Source organism: Balaenoptera borealis, assembly GCF_965194805.1.
Source record: "Balaenoptera borealis genome assembly, chromosome: 13".
In the NCBI taxonomy this organism is placed as follows: Eukaryota; Metazoa; Chordata; class Mammalia; order Artiodactyla; family Balaenopteridae; genus Balaenoptera; species Balaenoptera borealis.
In genome coordinates this window covers 85721127-85746314 of record NC_138870.1, presented here as the reverse complement: position 1 = coordinate 85746314, position 25188 = coordinate 85721127, and the positions used below count along the sequence as shown (strand labels likewise).

Sequence of the window (25188 nt, the reverse complement as noted above, 5' to 3'; positions counted from 1 at the left end):
CTCTTTATCCAGAGAACCTGTTTTCTTGCCCTTTCCAGCTCCTAGGGGCAGCCTGTATTCCTTGGCTCCTGGCTTCTTCCTCCATCTTGAAAGCAGGCAAAAATCTTAATGCCAACAAGCACGGTAAAGTAGGGTCCATACAACAGCATGTTTAGCATTTTTTTAGGCAACAAACAGTGCTGGGTTCTGGGGATTTATGACGATGAGCAAGCCCAGTCCCTTTTCCCAAGGAGCTTATTTTACTCTCACAGGAGATAACAAAATGGCATAGATGTCTGATAGAGGAGGCACCTTTCAGAGCATCTCACCAGCTCACCACCTCCCACATGGGAAACTAGTCCCCCTTCCCCACTCTCAGGGTGAATCTGTGCAGCCACTGCTGATGGGATTGGGGTCCAGAGACATGGGACCCAAGCTGTACCAATCAGATTTCCTCTCCAAGGGATTGACAATTAAAATTCAAAGGTGCTAATCGACCTCTGTTGTTTACTGAATTAAGGGCATATAAGCACTGGCTTGGACATTTCTGGCCCTATAACTGTGGCAGTGCAGAGAAAACCCATCTGGAGAGAGAGGGGAAAATGAAGCAGGTATGTAGAGTGGCTTTCTAGTTCCTGCTTTTGGACTCATGGAATCTTTGAGATTATCCTGCTTTAACAGCCTTGATTAAAACGACTACAAGACCATACCAGTATGAAGGCCAAAAATGCAGTACAAACATGGTAAAAGCGCTCAAGGCAGGGAGAGAGTACATCTGGTTGTGGGCTGGTAGGGTTAGGAATAGTGAAATATTTCATGAAGAATGTCGAAAATTGAGTCCACCTTTAATGATGGGTGAGACTCTATCACCCATCTCACCCAGGAGGAGGTGGGGGTGAGAGCATTTATAAAGAACCATAGATGGGAGAGAAAACTAGGGGGGAGGCATGTGCCAAGGTGAGTGGGGATGGTTGTCTTCTTGTGAAGGTTTGAGTTCCTCGCATGAGCTATGACCCATGTCAGCGCATTCTAGGTCCTTTTTCCACTTGAGCATAATTACCAGCAAGTGTCAGTCTGTTCCCATTGACCTCCCTAGCTACTCTGCTTTAAAAAAAAAATTAAAGAGGCCATTCAGAAAAACTCCTATATTTCTGCAGAAGACAAAAAGATGTGTGAAGCAACTAATAATGCAATGCTGTAATTTTCAATATAAATTTCTTATTTCCTTGTTTCAGGATAAATGGTAAATAAACATGTTCCCAGCAGTGTGAGGTGAGTAATAGGAATACCAAACATTATTTCACTCCAAGGAAACCTGTTTGGCTCTGTTGGCCATCTATATCTAGGGCCTTCAGATGTAACAGGCCACCAATTTGCAGGGCCACCGATTACTTTTCTGGGGGAAAAGTTTATTTTGCCAAATTTTAAAAACATACCATAAATGGGACTGGGAAAAAGGTGTAATATAAACCTATTGTGGTTTAAATTGCTATTTTTCACAAAATATTAAATGTGAATATACTTCTAAAACCTGAATGAACTGTGCAGTTAGAAGGCATTGCATGAATAAGCTTATTACATATTTTTATATGTTTATAAGTACACTGATTAGTGAGAGGGATAAAAGTGAACTCAGTAGGAAAGCTCTGGAGAGAAACAAAAAAAGTGAGACCTTCTACCCTATAGCTAATATTATTTACCTTATTTAGGGAGGGATCTGGTTTATAAACTAAAGTAACTTTTAGGCAACAAGCCAATGATGTTTTAAACTTGAAGGCAACTCATGTAACTTTCTTAACTGCTGATTTGTTAATAATTTTAAATATTATTTGTTACCAAACCAATCTTTTATTTTTTAATTAATTAATTTATTTTTTGGCTGCATTGGGTCTTCGTTGCTACGCGCAGGCTTTCTCTAGTTGCAGCGAGCAGGGGCTACTCTTCGTTGCGGTGTATGGGCTTCTCATTGCAGTGGCTTCTCTTTGTTGTGGAGCCCGGGCTCTAGGCATGCGGGCTTCAGCAGTTGCAGCACGCAGGCTCAGTAGTTGCGGCTCGTGGGCTCTAGAGCGCAGGCTCAATAGTTGTGGTGCATGGGCTTAGTTGCTCCGCGGCATGTGGGATCTTCCCGGACCAGGGCTCGAACCCGTGTCCCCTGCATTGGCAGGCAGATTCTTAACCACTGTACCACCAGGGAAGTCCCCCAAACCAATCTTTATCATAGCCTTGTATTTAGAACTTCTGTGAGCTTGAAATCCTGTCCTTCCTTCACCAAGTGTCTGACACAAATATAATTCCATTACAACAGATGTCATCGCAACATTCTGTGTATCACGGGAAGTGTTTCCTACTGCAGCCATGACTCTTCCTTAAAAGAATGTAGTCTGTATAACAAGACAGTTGGGGATAGTGCCTGTACCTAATCTTAATGAGCGTTGACTTTACAACATCCTGTGTACTAAATGTGTTCCTAAAATCAATGCACGTTGATTATAAAACCAGCAGATCACACGTCAAAATGCACTTGAGAAATGCTTTCTTCAAGGGCTGTGAGCAACTGAGTAAGGGGTAGCCTGCTGTGACCGGGCACCGCAGTGTCCCTCTGTGTCCCCCATTCTGAGTCAGCCACTTCACTCGCGCTCCTGTCTGCTTCTGTGTGGCCCTAGTGTTAGGGGTCTTCTGAGTGGTTTCTTGAGGAGAGAATAGCTGTTTTTGAAAAGAAGAGGAAAAACCAGAGACTATCAACTTTAAGTAGAGAAGGGTAAGGTAGGAGCTAGTCATTGGCACAGTTGATTTGTGTTTTTAAACCTGAGGACTTCTAACTTTGTCAGCTAAGGATGACCCATGGGGAAATGGTAAAAATTCCTGGGAAACTCTGAGAAAGAAGTTTGTTTGGTGAAGGTTGTGGTTAAGTTAGATGTGGCAGAGACTGCTGGTCATCCCCCAGTGTCTATTCTCCTCTTCTTCTTTAGAAGTAGGGCCCCCAAATTTAGTTTGGCCCGTGGCCCCTTAGCACAAAGACTTCATTTCCCAGTCTCTCTGGCAACTAGATGTGACCATGTGACTGAGTTCTATTCAATGAGATATAAGTGGAACTGTCACATAAAAGTGATGGGAAATGTCCTTGAAGGATGTGGACATACCCTAAGCAGCCCTTTCCTTCCTCTTGCTGAGATGGAAATCAAATCTGAGGATGGTAGAACTGTAAGAGAGGAGTTTGGATCCCAAATCATTTCATGTGGCCTCACCCCTCTCCCCACCTCAATCCTCAGCTACTTATCTTTGGACATCTTTAAGTGTGAAAGAGAAGTAAACATTTATCTTGCTTACACCATCGTTATTTTGGTTCCTGTCGTTCTCAGCCAAATGCAATATTAATTGATAAAATGGGTAAAGAACACATAACGATAAATTAAAGACAACTGCTGTAGGTCTAAATGTAGCTTTAAAATAAAAAGTAGTTCCTGATGTAGCTTCTCTCATTTTTCCTCCAAAATGTCTATGAAACACAGAAAAAAGATGAAATTGTCAACATTAAAAACCAAGACTGAGTCAATTTATTTGAGAGAATTTCCTAATAATCCCTTCCTTTGTCTATTCACATATTCAACAAATATTTTTTAAAATAACTACCATGTACCAGGTTTAAGACCCAGGGAGTATAGTGATGAGCAAAAGAGAGAGAAAGTCCCTGCCTTCATGGGGCTTCTATTCCAGTGGGAGAAGACAGACTACAAACAAGATAAACAAAGAACTATGTCAGATTGTATTTGTATATTAAAACAAACAAACAAACAAAAAAAACAAAGTAAGGGAGTAGAAAGCGATAGATGGAATGGGCAGGGAAGGTTTTTGGAGATGACATTTGACCTGAATGAAGTGAAGGTAGGAATCATGGTGATATCCTGAAGAAGAGCATTCAAGGCAGAGGATGCAACACATGCAAAGGCCCTGAGACAGAAACAGGCTTGGCATGTTCCAGGAACAGTGAGAAGATAATGTGGCTGGAGTAGAGTAAATGGAGAAAAGAAGTGGTAGGAAAAGATGTCTGAGAGCTGGTCAAGGGCCAGAAAATGTAGGATGAATTGCTAGGAAGTCACATTTAACTGGACTAAAAACAGGCATCGTGGTCCATTTTGAAAAGGAAATGTCTCCCTAAAAGTAGGTGGGAAGACCTCTTGTCCTCCCCACAACTACTACTACTATGCTGGGTTCAAAGTCATAACATCTCCCATTATCAGAGAACTGGACAGCCAACCCTCTGTTGTCTGGGTGTTTTCCACCAAAATGCCTCTCTCTCCATACAATCAGAGGCCATCATCTCCAGAGAACATATCATCTCACTTAATCCTCTGGCAGGACGCTAATGGGGGTAGAGTACACTGGCAGTGCACAGTGAATCTTGGGAGGGGTCGTAAAGCTAAGCACTACAGTTTGTGTGGAGATGGAAGAACCCCAGATGTAGTGGATGCTATAACTTTTATGGTGCTGTTTCATGGTGAGAGTTTGAGCTCCAGGCAGGGACAGTAGGAGAAAATACTGTCTCTGTCCAAGAGAGTCATAATAAGTGCAAACATAGTAAATTTCACACAGTTGGGACATAATTCCAAACCATGTAATTGTTTAAATAATTAAATTACTTGGATTTAGCTTATATTTCCTTCTTTATTTCCTTTCAAAAGTGTTATACACGTAACGTCAGTTTACAAAAAAATAAAGTCTGATATAGCTTTCTTCACATACTAGGCTGGGCTAAATGCATTCTGTGGATTGTTTACCAAGGGTCAACTGGTAAATTATAAAGATGTATGAAGATGAACAAGGATGGCTTGAAATACACCTATGCCAGGGCATATTTGGCCAGAGGGCCTATTTTAGAAGAAAAACCTGAGAATCACATTGCTTTACAGGCAGGACTCGTGTTGTTAGTAATATTTCAAGGCAAGCCACTTAAAATACTGAGTGCTACTACTGGAAATGATCTTGTCTTCCATATGCTTTCAGGTATCTTCATTTAGGTGTACATATTTGTGCCTACATTTAACATGTGTCTACATTTGTACTCTACAAAGGTATAGCATTGTGATTAAGAGAACAAATTCTGTAACAGACCTGGATTAAAAATCTTAATCTCTACCATTTCCTTGGGAAAGTGTTTCGGCCAGCTTCCTTATTTGAAAAATGGAGATGATTTCTATATCAAGGGTAATAGTAAGTATTACACTAGTTAATGTACAAGGTGCCAAGCGTGTTATATGTCACATGGTAAGGCTCATTAAATAGTAGGTATTTCTGATATTATAGCAACTATCATTTGTAGGAGAGACTGTTAGGAATCAAAATTGTTTGTTGAATGAAAGCGCAGGCAACCAGTAGCACAGACTTGTTCCTCTCCTTTATAACTGCTTACGTGCCTAAGGACTGGGTCCTCAGCTCACTGAACACTGTCACCTGAATCGCCCATCAATTTATCACATAAGGCAATTGAAAAATTCCAGGTGTATCTTCCCGTAAGGATCCAGCCTGTTGAACTGGAAAGCTAAAAGTAAAGGCGTGTTAGCATACGGTATTTGTAGGGGTGGGATAGGGAGGATGGGAGGGAGATGCAAGAGGGAGGAGATATGGGGATATATATGTAAGTATAGCTGATTCACTTTGTTATAAAGCAGAAAGTAACACACCATTGTAAAGCAATTATACTCCACTAAAGATGTCAAAAAAATAAATAAATAAAGGCGTGACAATTGCCCTTTGACCCACGTCTCCCATAGGTCGCCTGCTCCTTTAAATAGTGCGTTCCCTCGGGTGCCACTTGATAAAATTTTCTCTGAGCGCTCCTTGAGGATTCGCCAGAGGCGGCTGGAAGCTCCAAGTTCTCACCTGCCCAGGTGTCCGCGGCCCTCGGGGAGCCACCCTGGCCTGGCACCTGGGGGTGGGGTCCCCGAAGTCCCATTGCGGTGGGCGCAGAGGCTGCTGCCAGAGCGTACCCTTCTTTCCCTTTCGCGAGACGCTGGGTGCCGGCGGGGGCCGACACCTGCCAGACGCCTCTAATCCCCTTAGGGCGCCACGCCCGCCGCGCGGGGTTTGGGAATAAGTGAGCGCAGGGCGCGCAGGTGAAGCTCCGGCTCCGGCTGCGAGCCGCGGAGCCGCCAGTTTGCGCGCAGGGCCCCGGCAACCGCGCGGCCATGGCCTCAACGCGGGACATCGGCACCTTCGTGGTGTGGGACTATGTAGTGTTCGCCGGGATGCTACTCATCTCGGCCGTCATCGGCATCTACTACGCCTTCGCGGGGCGCGGCCAGAAGACCTCCAAGGACTTCTTGATGGGCGGCCGCAGGATGACCGCCGTGCCCGTGGCGATGTCCCTCACCGCCAGCTTCATGTCGGCTGTCACCGTCCTGGGCACCCCCTCCGAGGTCTACCGTTTTGGGGCCATATTCAGCATCTTTGCCATCACCTACTTCTTTGTGGTGGTCCTCAGCGCGGAGATCTTCCTCCCGGTATTCTACAAACTGGAAATTACCAGCACCTACGAGGTACAGGGTGAGGGAGGGCCCGGGGAGAGGTGATGGGGTGAGGGGAGTACTTTTCAGGCTCCTGGAGGGATTTTCCTGGGGGCAGACTCACCACCACCTCCAAGTGTCTCCCCGTTCATATCCATCACCTCTTCTGCCCTCCCCTTTTGGGGAGAGGTGTCCTGTAAAGGCGAAAAAAAATCTTGGGACTTAACTTTCATGAGCTCAGGGGAAAAGAGAGGCTCCAGAGTAAATGGAGTTATTTGGACTAGTGCTCGGTAAGGCCATTTCTGCTTTAACATCTTTGATTCCAAGTCAAGGGGAAAGATTTTTCAACTTATTATCTTGGGGAAGGATAAGTCTCAGCTCCTCCTCCTTGAAAGGAATCCCCTCATTCCAGGTCCTCGGTCCACTCACTCTTCCAGGAACTATGGGTACTCTCCCCTCCTTCCGTCTCCACAAACATGCCTCCCACAGAGAGTCAGGCACCCACATGGTTAAGGTTCTGAATCTCGTGTTTGAGACCAGATTCTATGCTTACTAGCTGGGTAACCTTGGCTGACTTATTTAACCTTTTGTGCCTCTTTCTTAATCTCAAAATGGGAATAATTATACCACCTACCTCATCTGGTTGTTGGGGGGATTAAATGAGATGATGCAAGGGCAGCGTTTAGAATAGTGTCTGGCACAGGGTAAGTGCTGAATAAATGTTGACCATAAGTATTGGGCTGATGGTGGTAGAGGTTGTTCCCTTGGGATCACTAGGGAAATTTGGCTGCAGAGTTCTTAAGCTTCTCTGCCTTCTCTCTCTGTGGAGAGATGATTAAGGGAAACCATCTTTCCAGTTGCACAGGTCCCCTGGTTATAAATTTTCTCAAATTGTCTGCCGGAAAGGGCTTTGCAAAGATAGTGTGAATGTTTGGCTGAGTTTAAAGAGCTGTTGAGTGGGAGTGTCAGGGGAGGATAAAAGTTTAGGGGAGTGGTCGGGCCCAGTTCCATGAGCTCCGTGGACAAACCTGCAGAAGTGTTCTCTCTAATAGACCATTATCCAAGGACCCCGAGCCTCATTCTCAGCAGCCACCTTGTCCTTGAGTTCATGTAGTGTTTGCCCCAACCCAGAGCCACTGGATGGTGGTTTCTTAGTGAGACTGGTTCAACTGGTGCTGGGGACGAGCCCCAATGGCACAACAAGTGTTGGTGACAAACTGCCTGGGCTCTAGTGATGTCATTGCAGGGTGAGGTGCCCTTGGTGCAGCATGGCCTTCTTTGCACTCTGGTCCTTGTGTTTGAGAGCGTTTAGTCATCGCCCCAGAAGTGAGCAGGGTAGAGTTTCTTTGTTTTGCTCAAAAGTGACAAACTGATTAGCCCAGACAAACTCAGTCTTAGGTCTATTTTGTTGTTGTTGACCCTTATAATGTTTTGAAAAAAATTTAATTTAGCATTTAATGATGATGAGAAGTCAAATAAAATTCCAGATTCTGACTTCTTTTGAAACTTAAAAGACTAGTGACACTGGGCTCACATTCCCTGTGGCAACAGGAACCCCAGTTTACAGCCGTTGCTCTCATTCCCTATTAATTTCTATATTGAGGTCTCTTCATTGTATCTGCATGGTTACTTTCTTATGGTAGAGAAATCTATCTACATTTAGGTCTTTATCAAAAATGCAAAAGGGAAAATGGAAAGGACTGAAGGGAGTTCTTGCTTTGAGGGAGATGTCAGAGGACATATTTCTTAATGGATATAAGAAATATCTCAACCTGGTAATATATGAACGCCTGGCTGATCCAGTTGGTGTATTTTACCTGACGAGATCTGTAGGCATTTTGAGTCCGTGAGCTCTGATCTGTAGTTAACCAACTCCAAAACCCAGAAAGGGTTTGAAGAACCTGGCAAGAGGACTTCAGTCCCCATAGGTGAATGCTCCTCTCATAATCACTGACCTGTGCCTCTTCGGGTCAGCAACATTAGCTCAACCAGAAACAGATTTCCCACACGTTTGCAGGGGTGGAGGCTAAGTTAGCAGGGTTCCAGCTAAAAATGGCAAAAAGCGAACGTTTACTGAATGCTTAATACAGGCTGGGCGCTGGGTTGCCTGTTTGACGTACATTATCTGACTCAATACTCAAAATAATTCTTATACTGTGAGAGCCCCATTTTGCAGACAGAGATTCCGAGTAAGTTAAGCTACACAAGAGAGCCTGAAGCAAAATGGACACATGCCTAGAGGCTGTGTAGTGGTGCATACTGGCTGCTTCTGAAGGCTCCGGTGAGTGTTATAACCCTGAGCAGAGCTTAGAATGGTGCAGGCAAAAGGGACGTGGTGCAGGACTCAAGGGGTTGTGGACACACTGACGGTGTCCACGCCTAGCGGATGCCAGGCCACTGGGGACAGGGAAGTTAGGTAACATGCTATGTCCCTGGCAGTTGGTCATGGAAAACACTTTCTTGTGGCATATTTTGTTTGTTTTATGCTGAGAGATGGAATCAACTATACAGAATAAGAAGTCCAGCATTGAGATACCCTGGCATTCTTGTGCAAGTATGAAATCTTTCCCTAGTTCCAGATTGTTAGCTACAATTGGCTGTGCAGAAGCATTTGTGATATCTATTTATCACTGCCTTCAAGGTGTAGTCCTGATAGGTGTATAGCAACTTCCAGATTCACAGAGAAGAAATATGCAGGAGCCCAACTGCATTCACCGTTTCTTCAGGATGTTTCTGGATTCAGCAAAATCAATGTGTTTGAACTACGTTGCCCAGACTCTCTCTCTCTCTTTTTTAAAAAAATTCAATAGAAATCTTAGTGTCGCTAAGTTATTCGAAGTACTGAGGACTATGAGAGATCTCAACTGACTATAGGTGTTACTGAACCAAACTTGGGTCCGCTCGTCCATGCGCAGTAAAGCCAATCTACTGACACCAGGTTGCGGTGGAGGAAAGTGCAGCTTTTATTATTAGTCTGGGGCAGCTAATGATAAAAAAAATTCTGAACTCCCCAGTGGGTTTTAGGGAAGCATTTTTAAAGGCAAGGTGAGGGAGGGGAGTCGCAGCAGAGTATGTGACCACCTTGTGCAAAATTCTCTGATAGATTGGTGGTGAGGTAATAGGGCAGTGTCACAGGGGTTAACATTATCAATCCTCAGGCTCCAGTAGGTCTGGGGCTACATGCTCATGGTCATCAAGTAATTAACTTCTTCCATTTGACGGAGGTTTTAGCATCTGTAAAACAACTCAGGAAATGTGCATCAGATACTGTTATCTTGGTACTTCGGGGAGGAACTAAAGATTCTGTGACTGCCATATTGCTGATTTACTGTTTGAATTGTTACTAGTTCTCCTGGCCCATCTGCTCCTTTGTCACTACATACTCACACCCTTTCAATCATTAATTCTTGAGCCAGGCTTTTGTGACTCAGAGGAGGCCTGGAAGACTACAGCTTTTCTATAAACAAGAGGCAGGCAGAGGACGTGGGGACAGGGGTCTGTCCCGGGAAGGTACCATAGGGTCCTGCTTGGTAACATAGACACCTACTGTTATTCTGTAGTTTTGTCTAGAAATCCTAGAGCTATTCTCTGAGCCTACTGATCAGTGGCTTGATCTTTAGGTATTTCTTTAGCAGCCCAGTATCTGAGATGGACAAAGACTGCCCCTGCCATTCGGTAAACAAAAGATGTTGTGGCCACCAAGCCATCAGCCACTGCAGCTGCCCCCCATGGTTCACCCTGAGGGGAATCCAGGATGGAGAAAAATAGGATACTGGCCCTAGGTAGATAAGATGTATATGAAAGGAAGGATTTCAGTAAGCTCAGACTCTTGCATTTTCCCATACACAGAAAAGCACTAAAATCATTAACTTGAGATGTCAGTTCTTTGTGATTAGCAGTAATCTTTTGATGTTCAACTACATGTTCTGTTTTGTTTTGTTTCCCAGCAAATACTCCTATATATCCTGGCTCCTCCCTTACCTCTTTGGAACAGTCCCTCAGAGCTGTCTGAGAGGCTGCCTCCCTGGGCTATAGTCCTCAGTGAGGCCTCAGAATAGAACATAATTCTCAACTTTTAGGTTGTGCACTTTTTTCATTTGCCACTGAGTTAGTGATAGAATTCTTGGTTCTGTCTTGAGTTAGTATTGTGAGAGGGGAAAATATATATGTATATATATATATATATTTTTGTTGTTGTTGTTGTTGTTGTTGTTCAACTTGCTACATTCTTACCTCCATCACATTTTCCTCTTCAGTTTTCTTTAGTCTCCAGCAGTATGGATACACATACCTAGAAAAGGCAAAGACTTCTCTGTCAATTCATGTACATTTATTTTTAATAGAGTTTTACTAAAACAACTCAGAAGAAATAACACAGCTCTGTTCCCATGCTTCAAGACACTTCTTGGGTTTTCTAAAAAGTCTTCCAAAATATACTTGGATGATTTCGACTCGTGTAATTCACTGAGATTCAAATTCTCAAGGCCTATGGATTTGGTTACCAGCTTCTTAACGTCTTAACTCTTAAGTGAACAGTTTACAACATTTGTCCATCCATTTACATCATTTGATAGTCTCCAAAATCCTGCAAAGTAAGCGGGGAAAGAATGATTACTATGATCCACATTTTCAAAAGGAGGAAATTGAGATTTAGAGTGTCCCAAACTCGTGGAGTCAAGAGTAAGGCTGGAACAAGGGCTGGAACTCTTGCCCCAAAGCACTCACTACACTGCATTGTATATTCTTTACTCATCAGTTATTTTAGGAGGCCCTATTATGTGTCAGTGCCACTCACTCACTCTGAATGAATCTTAGACACGTGGGCAGTTTTCTTGTTATTTTGAATAACAGAGTGGTTAGGTGCACAGAGTTTGGCATCAAATGGTCCTAGATTTGCATTGTGTTTCCAACGAGTATTAGGTTGCAGCCTTGGTATTCTCTCTGTGCCCCAGTGTTCTGGTTTCCAACATGCACTTATGCATAGTAACTGCCTCATGGAGTTGTTGGGAGGACAGGGCATGCAGCAAATACTCTATAAATGTTAGCTGTGATTATGAAGCAAAAATATCTGGTGTCTTTTCCTCTGATGTCAGTTTTTCCTTCCTCATTTTTTCTGCTATATGAAAAGACTACTGTCAGCCTTAGAATTCTCTCTATATGTAGTAATAATATTCAAGTTAAAGAATGTGTTGGACCCCAGCTTCCTTCCAGCTCTAAAATCCTAGGATTCTAACTCTGTAATACATTATGATATATAATATTGGAGATAAGCACACTACTGACATACCTCGGAGATATTACAGGTTCAGTTCCAGACCACCACAATAAAGTGAATATTGCAATAAAGTGAGTTGCATGAATTTTTTGCTTTCCCAGTGCATATAAAAGTTATGTTTACACTATGCTGTAGTCTATTAAGTGTACAATAGCTCTATGTTGAAAAAACAATGTACATACCGTAATTTAAAAATACCTTATTGCTAAAAAGTGCTAACCATCATCTGAGCCTTCAGCAAGTCGTAATCTTTTTGCAATAGTAACATCAAAAATCACTGATCAGAGATCACCATAACAAATATAACGATAATGAAAAGTTTGAAATATTGCAAGAATTACCAAAATGTGACACAGAAACATGAAGTGAGCAAATGCTGTTGGGAAAATGGAACCGATAGACTTGCTTCATGCAAGGTTGCCAGAAACCTTCAATTTGTAAAAAACGCAGTACCTGTGAAGAACAAAAAAGCAAAGTGTAATAAAATGAGGTACAAAAAAGCAAAGTGTAATAAAATGAGGTATGCTTGTATATTATAAGATATCGCAGATGTCACGCTTGGCTCTGAACAGAAACTTACTTAGGCTGATGTAAGTTAAAATTTTTTATTGTGAGGATATGGGAGTAGCTCATAGAATAGGGGGAAAAGCTGAGCAAACAGACTTTGAAAAGGACAGAAGCGAGGGCAGCCTCTTCAGGCCACCCTGTCAGGATCAGTCTGCTTCTGCTCCAATCATTTTCTGTCTTTATATCTTGCCTCTAAGATTCAAATACCCATTGAGAAGAGAAGCTGATTGGCTGAACTTGGGTCATGTGACTATTTTTTGGCCGAGGCTGGGCACCTTGATTGACAATTCCACCACAGTTGCCTAAAGTGGGAAAGGGTTGATTCCCTAAGTGTATCAAAGGAAATGTATTGGGTAGATACCAAGAGAAAGGGGAGGACACACTTTGCTCATTCTAAAAATGCAGAATATAATTCCATTGGTATGACATTCGGCAAAAGGCAAAACTCGTAGGGATGGAGAACAGGTCAGTGATTGCCAAGGTTTAGGGGTGAGAGGAGGGTTTGACTACAAAGGAGCAAGAAAGGAGAAACTTTTGACGGAGTTTCCTGTGGGTGTTGGAGCTGTTCTGTGTTGAAAGCCATTGAACAGTACTCTAAAACAAGGGTCAATTTTTCTCTATGTAATTTAAAATAACAGTGAAATAGGAATGCAGAATACGAATTAGTTATGAAGTTGCTTTAAATTTCTAACTCCTTTACTTCTTAAGCTGCTGGTTTTTAAAAAGTGTCCAGAAGTTTTACATATTAACCATTTTTCCTTTTTTGGAAACAGTATTTAGGACTTCGATTTAACAAATATGTTCGTCTCTGTGGAACAATCCTCTTCATTGTTCAAACAGTAAGTAGCCCTTAGTTCGTTTATTTTCTCTTTTTTTCATGTACAATGTTTTTAAACAAGGCATCTGCGTCAAGCTTATTTGGTAAATACATGAAAGATAAAAAAGAGATGTTGAAAATAGGAGGAAACAAAAAAGGAAAAACACTTGTCACTACATAGCATTAATCCTTAAGATCATTGAACAGTGTTGCAGCAAATGCATTACTTCCTGGGAAAACAGAATGATTTAAGTAAACATGGAATATTATATTGATCAAGCAACAGTTATGTTACTTTAGGAAAGTATGCTTTTCCCTCTCACACCTCCCTCTGTCCCCACCAAAGTGACAGTAAGGGCATTACTGAGATGACAAAAGTATTTGAAGGAACTGTAGTAGCTGATAGTAGTAATTGTAATAAAGGGAAAACAAGTTGTATGTTTCATAGTATTTTGCAACATGTTAAGCAATATATTTAATAGGAAAAATTAACTGACATAGGAAGACATTAGGAAATAATTTTCTTTGTTTGAAAGCATACTTTAAAAAATGAATCAGTGCTCTCTTTTAAAAATCGAACTATAAAACCCAATTGATGTACTCACTGATATAAAACAACAAAATCATGCGCTCTGGAGGAGTTTTTAAAGCCAAGTACACAAGCCAGTACTTCAAGAATACGCAAGTATAGATTTACTGCTTGACACAAATGGAAAGCAAAGATTTGCCAAGCAATCAGTGACAGAGAATGCTTCCCACCCTTCATCCAGGCTGCTGGAGGCTTATCACGATCATTGTCACGTCATTTAGACCTATCTTCCTCTTGGCAGCTAAGTGCTTTAAGAATGAGTTTGATAATGGAGGTCCAGGAAGGAGTTTTCATTCTCAACCGTTTTTATAGTTCCATTTCTCCATTCAAAAGCTACCCAGGCATTTGCTACAGCAGGACAGAGTGCCTTTGCAATTATTTAACTCGACTCCATTTTACATCTTTGTAAATTACATAACTTAAATTGTATCTGTCCTTAACACTTGCAGTATAAAAGGAAAGAGCCCTCTGGGGTCTGGTAGAGATTCTGACACAGAGCTGAGGCTGGTGGCTCGCATTCGACAGCGGAGTGCGGAGTTCAGACACTCTTTGGATCATCGTTAGAAGTGCCAACAGAAATGAAAAAGTGGGGACAAATGTTAGGAAGGTGGCCTGTGGTCACATTTTCAAATCTTTAACTTGGACAAAATAATGACTGTGAAAAGCTAGTTCATTCTTGCAAAAAGAGGGGAGCTTTAGAATCTGCTATTTGAAAGACTTACTTCCATAGATCACTCATGCAATTTAATCATTCAACTACTATATAACATGTTTTTTTCATATGTTTTATACAGTAATCATAGAATTAGCTTCTATGTATTTGGAAGATCAAATGCAATGAAAATGGTATTCTGAGAAAAAAGAACGTATTTATCTTACTCACTATTGTACCCCAGATTAATAAATATTTGTTAAATGTATGAATGAAAAATAATAAATAATATTAAAAAGGTAGAATAGAATTTTTGTTGGCTTTCAGGAAATTTTAGGGCAAATTTACACTTTTGTTTAATTAGTGGTCATGCAAACTTTTACAAACAAGTTTCCACAATTTTCACTGTTTTCCCAATTAATTATGCAGTGATTAACAACAGCTTGAAAGCATATGAATGAGGAAGCATCCCCTTTTAAATTTGTATTCTTTCTCTCTTTCTAATCGTTCTAGATCTAGGAAAATTGATTTGAAACTTGATGTATCAGTGACTATCCGCACTAAGCACAACATGAAAAGTCTATTTTTACACAAAATTGGTCATAAAAGATTTTTGTGACCTATGACCACACCACAAATGGAAAAGGAGAGTCAACTTCACTTAAATAACATTTTCCAAGTTAAAAGCAAATTTTATTAAGTATATTGAAACTGCAGTTTTAATTCATAATTAAATTTATAGAAAAATATCAATATTTCATTTTGTAATTCATACCATTTATTTGGTTTTCTTTTTTCCCCTAGATTTTGTATACTGGAATTGTTATTTATGCCCCTGCCCTGGCTTTGAATCAAGGTACGTTTTAGAGTTACCAATATGTCACTCACATTTGGGGGTTCACTTTTTTTTTTTTTTTAATTATTTATTTATTTATTTATTTTTGGCTGTGTTGGGTCTTCGTTGCTGTGCGAGGGCTTTCTCTAGTTGCGGCGAGCGGGGGCCACTCTTCATCGCAGTGCGCAGGCCTCTCACTGTCGCGGCCTCTCTTGTTGCGGAGCACAGGCTCCAGACGCGCAGGCTCAGGACGCGCAGGCTCAGTAGTTGTGGCTCACGGGCCCAGTTGCTCCGCGGCATGTGGGATCTTCCCAGGCCAGGGCTCGAACCCATGTCCCCTGCATTGGCAGGCAGACTCTCAACCACTGCGCCACCAGGGAAGCCCTGGGGGTTCACTTTTAACAGACCTTATTCTATCTTTGGGGAGATGGGGAGGTGGAGGAATGCTTCCAGTAACCTGCATCAGCTTGAGGCGGGCCAGGTGGGTTCAGTGTCTATGCTAGCAGCTTCTTTGGGTTCCTGGATCATAGCTTCAAAAGGTCTGTAGACTTCACTGGGCGGTGTTTCTCTGGTATGTGCCAACCAGCCATTCTCCATCCCTTCAGAATGAACGCCCCCTGTAGTCAAAATCATGAAAGACTGCACTTCCTTTGTGGCTATAACTTGGAGCCCATCTCCAAGAGGCTTCTGTGTTATTCAGCTCAGACTTGGTCCCGTTGTAAAATCTGGCAGGGAGAGAAACTTTTCTTCTCCCCATTTCTAGTGTGGTCCAAAATACAAGAAAAAGAGATCTGTGTGATTTGAAATATCAGATTGCTCCTAGTGACCGAAGGACAGATGGCTATAGTATCCCTATAAACAAATGTGTGATGATTGTAGTGATCAACAAATTACTATATGCTCTAGATTTGGGCAGAAAATAGCTGTGAAACTGAGATTGTTTATTGTGGCAAATGTGTGTGTTAGTCATACCTTCAGAAGGCTTCAGGGGAACTCTACATTCTCTGAATTCTTATCAATCAGAAGTGAATTTATCTCTGAAACTTCCTTGTAAAATGGACAAGTGGACTCTGTGATGGGAAGAATGTGGTACAGTTCCTCAAGTTAATATAAAATGGACAGACAACCCCAAAGAAAACAAGAAAAAAAAAAAAAGAAAATGAAAAACCCCAGCTAACTCCACATTCTAATTTCTTGATTTCATAATACATAGATAATAAAGTGCAACAGTATTGTTACAAAGAAGAACTCCACTATATAATGTGCTATTGAATTCTGAATGTCAGGCATGTTCCATGTCGATATTACCAACATCATGGTTGGATCACTTCATATGTACAGAGCTGAACTATAAACTTCATAAGTTACCTATTGGCTTTAAGTGTAACTAAAGATGTTGGCTTTAGAGTTTTAAAGTGCAGTTCTGGGGATAAGAAAGCACTGCCTTCAATGCTTCAAGAACTCTGTTCTTATCAGTTTATTGAGCCACTCCTTAGGAGTAAATTAGGATCCAAGGACTGCATTTTGACCATTTGAGTATCAGTTGTGTATTGTACTGTACCAAGGGAGTAGACACAAGCGTAGACAGGGTACTTGGTGTGCAACAGATGTCCATAGAAACTTGTTTAGCTGAATTGGAACTTAACATTCTCTAGATACAATTTTTTTTAACTTTTTTTTTTTTTGATTACGGAAAACTTCAAACATACACTAAAATAGAATAGTGTATTGAGCCCTAATGGACCCTTAACTCTACACTAATAATTATCAACTCTTGGTTTAATTCACTTCCTATTTCCCTCACTAGATTATTTTGCTGTATATCTGAGATATTTTATCATTTCATCTGAATTCCATATGTCTTTTACATACTTTTCTTTTCATTGAGGTATAATCAACATATAACATTATATTAGTTTCAGGTTTACCATAATGATTCAATATTTGTATATATTACAGTGATCACCACAGTAAGTCTAGTTAACATCCATCATCATACATAGTTACAAAATTCTTTTTCTTGTGATGAGAGCTTTTAAGATTTGTTCTCTTAACAACTTTCAATATGCGATACAGTATTATTAACCATGCTGTACATTACATTCCCATGACTTATGGATTCCATGACTGGACGTTTGTACCAGGATGTGTGTTTTTTGTTTTTTTTTAAATAAATTTATTTATTTATTTTTGACTGCATTGGGTCTTTGTTCCTGCGCGCGGGCTTTCTCTAGTTGTGTTGAGTGGGGGCTACTCTTCGTTGTGGTGCGCAGGCTTCTCATTGCGGTGGCTTCTCTTGTTGCGGAGCACGGGCTCTTCTCTTGTTGCGGAGCACGTGGGCTTCAGTAGTTGTGGCACGCGGGCTCAGTAGTTGTGGCTCGCAGGCTCTAGAGCGCAGGCTCAGTAGTTGTGGTGCACGGGCTTAGTTGCTCCGCATCATGTGGGATCTTCCCGGACCAGGGCTCGAACCCGTGTCCCCTGCATTGGCAGGCGGATTCTTAACCACTGCGCCACCAGGGAAGTCCAGGATGTGTTTTTTAAACACAATTGTACCTTTATCATTTCTGAAACATTAACATTAATACCTTACTGTCATCAATATAAGGTCAGTGTTCAGATTTCCCTGATTTTTTTTTCAGTGTTTGTTAGAATCAGGATCCAGATAATTTTATGTAATTGTAATTAGTTCATTTGTCTCTTACATTTCTTCCTTGCTTTTTAAAATCGAAAACCATATTTTATTGAGATATATTGTAGCTTATGTACATTAAAATGCCCAGAACCTAAGTGCACAGTTGGATGAGTTTTAACAATTTTGTGTACTTGTGTGACAACCCAACTCAAGATATACAATATTTCTATCATCAAATCCCAGAAAAATTTTTTTGATTCTTTCTAATGAATCCCCCCTTCCATTCCAAGCAGCCAGTTTTTATCACCATAAATTAGTTTTCCCTGTTCTTAGATTTTATATAGTGCCTTTTTGCATCTGGTTTCTTTTGCTCAACAAAATGTTTTTGTGGCATTCATTCATGTTGCTACATGTATCAGTAGTTCATTCCTTTTTATTGCTAGTATTTTATCATATACATCTACGAAAATCTGTTTATCCATTCTGTTGTTGATGGATGTTGGGTTGTTTCCAGTTTTAGGCTATTTTGAATTAAGACTGCTAAGTACATTCTTATACAGGTTTTGTTTTGTCTTGCTTTGCTTTTTGACACACGTTTTCATTTTTAGTGGATGAGTACCTGGAAGCAATATACAGTTAAATACACACGATTCTGACCCAGCACAGGGTAGGTGCATGTAAAAAATTTAAGAGAAACTGCCAAATAGCTTTTCTAAGTGGTTATATCATTTTGCACGCCCGCCCCACAATGTGTGAGAGTTGCAGTTATTCTGTGTCCTTGCCAGATTTCGTATTTGTCTTTTCGATTGTAGCCATTCTAGTTGTATGATCTATTATCTTATTGTGGTTTTAATTTGTATTTTTCTGATGACTGTTGATGTTGAGTTTACTGGCTCATAGAATAATAAAATGAATACAAAACAAACAAATAACCTAGCAAAAAGTCGGCAAAAGACTTGACCCGTCACTTTACAAAAGCAAATATTCTTCCAGTCCATTACATAGCCTATTTATCCGTTTACCCAGGCGTTTTAAAATTTCTCTCAGTAATGTTTCTTAGTTTTTGATATTGAAGTCTTGTACATATTTCTTAGATTTATTTCTAGATAATTGATGTTTTTTATGCTATTGCAAATGGTATTGTTTTATAATATCATTTTCTAATTATTCATTTGCAAGTATGGAAAAATACAATTGCCTTCTATATGTTGATCTTCTATCCTGAGAGCTTGCTAAATATATTTATTAATTCAAGTAGGCTTTTGGCATATCCCTTATGATTTTCTTGTTGTTTATGAATAGAGACAGTTTTACTACTTCTTTTCCTGTCTGCATGCCTCTTATTTCTTTTCTTTGTCATAATGCACTGTTAATGTAGAAAATTATATTGATTTTCAAATGTTAAACCAATTTTCATCCTTGGGATAAATCTCACTTGGTCATAATGTATTAACCTTTTTACATATTGCTGGATTTGATTTGCCAATATTTTGTTAAGGATTTTTACAGGTTATGAGGAATATTGGCCTGAAATTTACTTTTCCTTTAATGTCTTTGTCAGGATTTTGGTATCAATTATACTGGCTTTATATGATTTGGGAAGTGTTCCCTCCTCTATTTTCTGAAAGAGTTTGTATAAAACTGTGTATTTCTTTCTTAAATGCTTGAAAGAATTCACAGTGTGGGCATCTGGGCCTGATATTTGTTTGTTTTCGTAGAAAGGTTTTGGTATATGGATTCAGTTTCTTTAATAAATATAGAGTTATTCATATTTTCTTGTTCTTGTTGAGTCATTTTGATGAACTGTATTTCTTGTGAACTAGATCTAGAAGCTTTCTCAGACTTCATTTCAACTTTTTGGAGAGACTATTCCATATGCAGTTTTCAACTCTTTCGAGTTAATACCAAAGAGCGCAACTGTGGGATTATATGATAAGAATATGTTTCGTTTTGTAAGAAACCACCAAACTATCTTCCAAAATGGCTGTTACCATTTTGCATTCTTTTTTTTTTTTTAATTTTTATTTATTTATTTATTTTATTTATGGCTGTGTTGGGCCTTCGTTTCTGTGCGAGGGCCTTCTCTAGTTGTGGCAAGCGGGGGCCACTCTTCATCGCAGTGCGCGGGCCTCTCACTGTCGCGGCCTCTTGTCGCGGAGCACAGGCTCCAGATGCGCAGGCTCAGTAATTGCGGCTCACGGGCCCAGCTGCTCCGCGGCATGTGGGATCTTCCCAGACCAGGGCTCGAACCCGTGTCCCCTGCATTGGCAGGCAGATTCTCAACTGCTGCGCCACCAGGTAAGCCCTCATTTTGCATTCTTATCAGTAATGTATGAAGGAGTTATGTTGCTCCACATCCTTGCCAGTATGTGATGTTGTCAGTGTTCCAGATTTTGGCCATTCTAATAAGTTTCTTCTTTTCATTTGCATTTCCCTGATGACATATGATGTGGAGCATCTTTTCATATGCTTATTTGCCATGTATATATCTTCTGTGAGGTGTCTAGTAAGGTCTTTGGTACATTTTAAAATCAGGCTTATTTTTTTACTGTTGAGTTCTAATATAATTTGGAGAACAGTCCTTTATCAGATGTGTCTTTTGCAAAATTTTCTTTCAGTCTGTGGCTTATCTTCTAATTCATCTGATATTATCTTTCACAGAGCATATGTTCTTTAATTTTAATGAAGTCCAGCTTATCAATTATTTCTTTCATAGACTGTGTCTTTGATGTTGTATCTAAAAAGGCAACATCATATATAGGTCTATGAGCCATCTTGATTTAATTTTGGTGAAGGGTGTAAGGTCTGTGTCTAGATTCATTTTTTTTGCATGTGGATGTCCTGTTGTTCCAGCACCGTTTGTTGAAGAAACTATCTTTGCCCCATTGAATTGACTTTACTCTTTGGCCAAAGATCAGTTGACTTTAATTATGGGGGTCTATTTCTGGGCTCTCTGTTCTTTTTCATTGATCTATTTGTCTATTCTTTCACCAATATCACACTCTCTTGATTATTCTAGTTTCGTATTAAGTCTTTTCTACTTTTCATTTTTATTTTTTTATTTTTGGCTGCATTGGGTCTTCGTTGCTGCGTGCAGGCTTTCTCTGGTTGCAGTGAGCAGGGGCTATTCTTCATTGCGGTGCACGGGCTTCTCATTGTGGTGGCTTCTCTTGTTGTGGAGCACGGGCTCTAGGTGCATGGACTTCAGTAGTTGTGGCTCGCAGGCTCTAGAACACAGGCTCAGTAGTTGTGGCACATGGGCTTAGTTGCTCTGCAGCATGTGGGCTCTTCCCGGACCAGGGATTGAACCTGTGTCCCCTGCATTGGCAGGCGGATTCTTAACCACTACACCACCAGGGAAGTCCTCATATTAAGTCTTGAAGTCAGGTACAGTCAGTTCTCCAGCTTTGTTCTTCTCCTTCAGTGTTGTGTTGGCGATTCAGAGTCTTTTGCCTCTCCATATAAACTTTAGAATCAGTTTTTCAGTTCTCCACAGTTTGTCATTATCCACAAAATAGCTTTCTGGGATTTCCATTGGGATTGCACTGAATCTGTAGATTAAATTGGGAAGAACTGACATCTTGACAGTATTGAGTTGTCCTATTCATAAGCATGGAATATCTCTCCACTTATTCAGTTCTTTCATTTCATTCATCAGAGTTTTGTAGTTTTCCTCATATACATCTTGTATATATTATATTTTGTTAGATTTATAGCTAAGTATTTCATTTTGGGGGGTACTAATGTAAATGGAAATGTGCTTTAAATTTCAAATTCCACCTGTTTTTTGTTGGTATATAGGAAGGTGATTGACTTTTGTTTATTAACCTGTATCCTGCAAACTTACTATAATCATTTATTAGACCTGGGAGATTTTTTGCCAATTATTTCAGATTTTCTACAAAGATGATCATGTCATTTGTGAACAAAGAGGGTTTTATGTCTTCCTTCCTTCCTTTGTACCTGATCTTAGTGGGAAATCTTTGAGTGGCTCACCATTAAGTATAATGTCAGCTGTAAGTTTTTTGTAGATAATCTTTATCAGATTGAGAATGTTCCCCTCTATTTCTAGTTTATTGAGAGATTTTATCATGAATGCATGTTGGATTTTGTCAAATGCTTTTTCTGCATCTATTAATTTGATAATATGATTTTTCTTCTTTAGTCTGTTGATGTGGTGGATTCCATTAATTGATTTTCAAATGTTGAGGCAGCCTTGCATATGGTGTTTAATTCTTTTTATGCTCTTAAAATTTGATTTGCTAATATTTTGTTGAGGATTCTTGCATCTACATTCATGAGAGATATTGGTCTGTAGTTTTCTTTTCTTGTAATGTCTTTGTCTGGTTAGTATTAGGGTGTTGCTGGCCTCATAGAATGAGTTATAAAGTATTCCCTCTGCTTCTATCCTCTGAAAAAGATTGGTATGATTCCATCCTTAAATATTCAGTAGAATTCATCACCCTCTGGGCCTGGGGCTTTCTGTTTTGGAAGGTTATTAATTATTGATTCAATTTTTAAAGTAAATATAGGTCTATTCAGATCATCTCTTTTTTTCCTGTGTGAGTTTTGGCAAATTGTGTCTTTCAAGATATTGGGTCATTTCATCTGGATTTTCAAATCTGTGGGCATAGAGTTGTTATCCTTTCATTAAAAAAATATAATATGCCCCTTTACTTCTTAAATAAATGGTAACAAATTATGTAGACTTTTCTCTATCTTGGCCCCATTTTAACACGCACAACTTGCCTTTCATGGACTGGTAGAATAATGTGTTTATTTGAACCATGACAACAAGTATCCTATGACCCCATTCAGTCTGGGTAACTACCTCCCAATATCAAGCGGTGTCTTAGCTTAATTACAATATAAATGCTTTTTCATGTATTTGATTTAGCCAATGTTGGATACTGTATGGTGCCTGAGGGTAGAAGCCAGATCTATTTAACTCATCAAATAAAGTTTTAAACTCCATTTGTTTTGGTACATTTTTTGATATTTGGACCTAGTTTATGGCAAGTGGGTGTAGAGGTAGGTGCCCAATAAATGGTATAGCTTCCCCCTGATGATTTTTTGAGAAGTGCTTATATATGTTTCATAGTTACACGTGCATTTTCTTTTCTTCTACAGTCACAGGATTCGATCTTTGGGGTGCTGTAGTGGCTACTGGTGTGGTCTGCACATTCTACTGCACCATGGTATGTCAAGAACATTATTTCTCCTTTCACTCTACACACTTGCTTTGCAAAATTGAAAATTTCAATCGTTGCATGCTGCCATCTGGGTTCTTCATACCTGCCTCCCACAGTATAACATTTTTTGTAAGGAATATTCAGTCCAGGGTAAAATTTGATCCTTTGTAGGACATTGATCATAACTGATATTTTTTTCTTTCATTTGAACCATGCCGTGGTCCCCAACCTTGTCTCCTAATTCACTCTCACTGTTGCTGTGTTACTATAGCTGTGATCATAATATTCCTCAGCTTAGAAACCTGAGATAACTTCCCATTGCCTTTAGGCAGGAGCAACAGTCAAAATATGTAAGAACCAGTATGGCATGGGCACTGATATTATCATGGATGCTGATCCTTAGCAGTGGTGCAAGTCTTATGCAACCCCTGATATTCTAGGTCTTAATCTTTTAGTTGCTCAGTGTTTTGGAAGACAAGGTCCTCAAGGAGGGGCTGGTTCAGGGACTGGAGGGGGACACTTGGGAAGTTTGTGGTGGTGGCTAATACAAAACAATTTTAGTTTTTTCAACAACTGGTATGTCCTTCTTTGTGCATACTGGTTGAATTTCAGCCCTACCTATAGGATAAAATCTATGATATTGCCATTTGCAATTTGACTCTGAATTTTTTCCCCAACGATATTCCCACACCACTCCACGGCACTCCAAAATATATATCTGGCTGCCCTCAACATGCCACATATTTTAACCTCTCTAAGCTTTTGCCCATGCTATTTTCTCTATTGGGAGGACCTTACATCTTGGACTCTGCTTATATTTGAAAGTTTGGTCTAAGCATTACCTTCCTGACTATCTCCCTTGGGTGCACTTCTTGGCCAAGATCCATGTTTTCGTTATCTTTGTCCAGCATGGTGTATAAGCATGTAGATGCTTAATAATATCTGGTAGAAGCATTAATCCTAATGTACTTTCCCCTCAAAGGGTGGTCTTAAAGCGGTTATCTGGACGGATGTTTTTCAAGTTGGGATCATGGTGGCTGGATTTGCATCTGTGATTATACAGGCTTCATTGACTCAAGGTGGAATCAACACTATTCTAAATGATGCCTATAATGGAGGAAGATTAAACTTCTGGAAGTAAGTTGCTATTTACTTCTTGGTTAATAGAACATTCCTTTGGTTTTTTTCTGTTAAAAAAAATCTCTTGGCTGAAATAGTAAGTTTACATTAGAAAACAAACCAACCGTTAAGGGTGTGGTACAAAAATTTGAATCTGGGAAGTTAATGCGTAAGGAGTTTCCACCAGGTCTTTAAGGGGTTAGTCAGTTGGTAGTTAGCTACATGGAGCTGAGGATGGTGCTTCCTCCTGAGAAGGGATTGATAGCAAAAGAGTATTTTCTTCCAGATATTAAAGTCTGGCATAGGTTGAAAGGTGTGGGTAGGGAAATAAGGGAAGATATACTAGAGAGAGAAGAAAAGGAAACCTCTTAAGAAAAAAACACTAAAAGACAGTGATTCCATTTTGACAGTTCTTTGTTTCAAGCAGCCTAGAGAATTTCTCTTTTAATATTACCCTGATAATGTATAGTATATTATTATTATGCTACATATATATGTGTGTATTATATGTGTATAAATGTTAAATAATGTACATTATATAATATTAAATATTATTTCTTGAAAATTGACTAGAAAAGTTACAGCTGATGCCTCAAGTCTCAGTATAGCATAAGATACAACGTCTTCAACAACTATTTAGTTTTCTTAAAGAAGGCTAATGGAGAAAATAGATATTTCATCACAAATATATCACACAATTTAAAAAAATATTTTAAACACCTTCTCTTTGGGATCAATAGTGTCTTCCTTGTACATCACATTCAACGTGCAGGGGGGGGTCATTTTGACATAGACCAACTTATTTTCTCTTTCAGCAGCCCTGTTCTGAGATAAGCAAGCAGAAATCATTGGCAAAAGGAAAGAAAATCATTTTGCACTTGGTGGCTCTCTTCCAGTTTTCTGAAAATAGGTGCTAATGTATGAGAAGAACGTCAGAAATTGAACAGGGTCAATGTGTTAATTTGCAAGAATGAATTACAGTGAATCAACTTCAGCTGTTCTCAATAGTTTTTTTTTCTTTTACCGCAAGA

General features: G+C 40.0%; 1 protein-coding gene across 1 annotated transcript in view; it reads left to right on the top strand.

Moving 5' to 3' along the window:
- The first annotated feature begins 378 nt into the window (after positions 1-378).
- SLC5A8 (solute carrier family 5 member 8) overlaps positions 379-25188 on the top strand; it is a 71504-nt gene continuing 46694 nt past the window's right edge. Inside the window, exons 1-5 of the mRNA XM_082349637.1 lie at positions 379-6512; positions 13095-13160; positions 15184-15235; positions 22977-23044; positions 24021-24175. Of these exons, the coding sequence (XP_082205763.1) occupies positions 6162-6512; positions 13095-13160; positions 15184-15235; positions 22977-23044; positions 24021-24175 (692 nt within the window). The 5' untranslated portion in view covers positions 379-6161. The remainder of the gene's footprint in view (positions 6513-13094; positions 13161-15183; positions 15236-22976; positions 23045-24020; positions 24176-25188) is intronic.